At 41.3% G+C, this 2,266-nt stretch overlaps 1 protein-coding gene across 1 annotated transcript; it reads left to right on the top strand.

Moving 5' to 3' along the window:
- Nucleotides 1-873: 873 nt before the first annotated feature.
- LOC108375323 (Cuticular protein 31A) lies at nt 874-1,814 on the top strand (the record flags this gene model as incomplete). Its single annotated transcript, XM_017631427.1, has 1 exon — nt 874-1,814. A coding segment is annotated over one exon (924 nt), but the record flags the coding sequence as incomplete, so codon positions are not given.
- Nucleotides 1,815-2,266: the final 452 nt, after the last annotated feature.

Below are 2,266 nucleotides of genomic sequence, written 5' to 3'. Positions count from 1 at the left end.
AAAAAAAAAAAATTAAAAATCCATCTTTTTTACAATTATTTTATAATTATAGATGTTTTAGAAAATAATATGAGAAAACTTAATATGTTTTTCGGTATAACACAATTCTAGGGAGTGAGAGCACTAAAATGCGAACTTTACTCTTTCACATACATTTTTGGACAACAAATAAATAATTTTTAGGAACACAAATAATTTTTACTGAAAAAAATTTTAAAATTAATCAGAAAATAAATTTTTGCTCTACATAGTGATTACCTCTATGTACATATGTATATTTGTTATAAAAGTTTAAAGAAAAAAAAAATTGTTTGAAGGTATATTTTAACAATTTTGCGAAAAATTGCAAATTACTTTTATATTCCGCAAATAATTTCTCCATGATCAAATAATCGGTTCTAAACCCTATTAGTATGGCACTACCTCTGAAGTACCACCTTACCTCTAGAAAAAGAATTATGGAAATCGGTTAACGTGGTCTAAAGTTTTGCGGTAACATTCATAAAAAAATATTCCGACGAATTGATAACCTCCTTTTTTTTTGAAGTCGGTTAAAAAGCAATGAAACAAATTTAGTAATGGTTTTTCGCCAGCCGTAATAGATTTTGTTGAAATTAATAAAAAAATTAAAATTTCGCTCCAAAAAAAGTGTAAACTTTATTAATGCGTTTTTGGAGCAATTTGTACCAGCAAAGGAAAAACCGATAAACTAGAATTGATAAAAGTTCAAAATTTCCTGCTTTGGAAAAATCAAAATTTACCTGTCAAAATATTCTCAATTTTGATTATGTCCAAGCATTTTTACTGAATTTTTTTTTTCGCATAGAAAAGAACTCCAAATACTCATTCTCTCACTCTCACTCTTCCTTTCAGTTCTTGAGCCTCTTGTCCCTCTTGGCGTTGGCCGGCTCCAGCTTGGCAGGCGTTGCCACCTACTCCTACAACCCGTACGCCGCCTACCATCACGTGCCCGCCGCCGTGACCACCTACGCCAGTCCCGCCCACCAAGTTGTGTATCACCATGCCGCCCCCGCATTCTACCATCACGCGCCAGTCGTCACAAAGTCATACGTCGCGCCAGCGCCCCTTGTTGCTGCCGCTGCACCAGTTGTTAAGACCGTCGCTGCCGCTCCTGCTGTACAAGTAGCCGCTGCTGCACCCGTTGTCACTAAAACTGTTGTCGCGGCTGCACCCGCACCCGCTACCATCGTAAAAGAAGTTGAGGTCGAGTCTGCTCCCCGCTACGATTTCTCCTACGGCGTGCACGACTCGCTGACCGGTGACATCAAAAACCAAGCGGAGACCCGCACTGGCGGCAATGTTGCTGGCTCCTACAGTCTCGTAGATGCCGATGGCTACAAGCGCACCGTAACCTACACCGCTGACGATTTGAACGGCTTCAACGCTGTGGTGCAACGCGAACCAATTGTCGCTAAAGTTGCTGCAGTTGCTGCGCCCGCCGTGCAACAAGTTGTGTCTGCCCAACCAGTCGTTCCCGTGCAACAGCAGTACTTGCAATACTTGCCACAACAGCCCATTGCTGCCGCTCAACCAGTAGTGCCAGCCGCCGCCGAGCCAGTGCCCGTTGAGTACCCCGAACAGCAACCAGAACTCGCGCAACAACAACAACCGGAACAACCACAATATCCACAGAACCAACACTACCCACCCTACCCGCAACCAGAAGGTGATGACTCCGATGTCGTCGATGTACGCTCTGTCAACAATAGCAACAATGCTGAGCCATCCAACGAAGCTGCCCCCGCACCTGTGGCGGAAGCGGCGAAGGAAGCTTAAGCTACGCAAATTGTGATTTCGAGGGTGTTTTACTAAAAGTTTAGTTTTCCTCGCGGAAAGCGTAAAAATGAAGATAAACGCATTGTTGGCAGGTTAAAAGATTTAAATTAATAAAACGAACGAATGAATGGAAAATTAAATTTCCAGCGAATTTACTGAAGGGGAAGAAAGTGGTTAAGCTCGAATTTGGGGTGGGCGTCTTGGCTTTGTCTTACAAATGAAGGCAAATTATTTTTGTATGCAACGAAGCATTCCTTTCTAGGATTTGTGCAAATTTTTAGTGTAAATATTTTGAGATAAAAATACTCGTATAGCTTGGTGTTAGGGGAAAGCTTTCCTAGATTCCAGCACTTAGGAAAAAATGCACATAAATATGTATAGGTGACAGCTCCGCTAATGTTGAATTATGTTATTAAAGATAAAAAGAACCTTTTCCTTTTTATCTTTCCAATGCTGAGGAGCTCTATCC

This window comes from Rhagoletis zephyria, unplaced genomic scaffold, assembly GCF_001687245.7.
Source record: "Rhagoletis zephyria isolate East Lansing unplaced genomic scaffold, Rhagoletis_zephyria_1.1 Rzeph_scaffold_08746, whole genome shotgun sequence".
NCBI lineage: Eukaryota > Metazoa > Arthropoda > Insecta > Diptera > Tephritidae > Rhagoletis > Rhagoletis zephyria.
The sequence above is the reverse complement of the archived record's forward strand: the minus strand, read 5'-3'. Positions and strand labels throughout refer to the sequence as shown.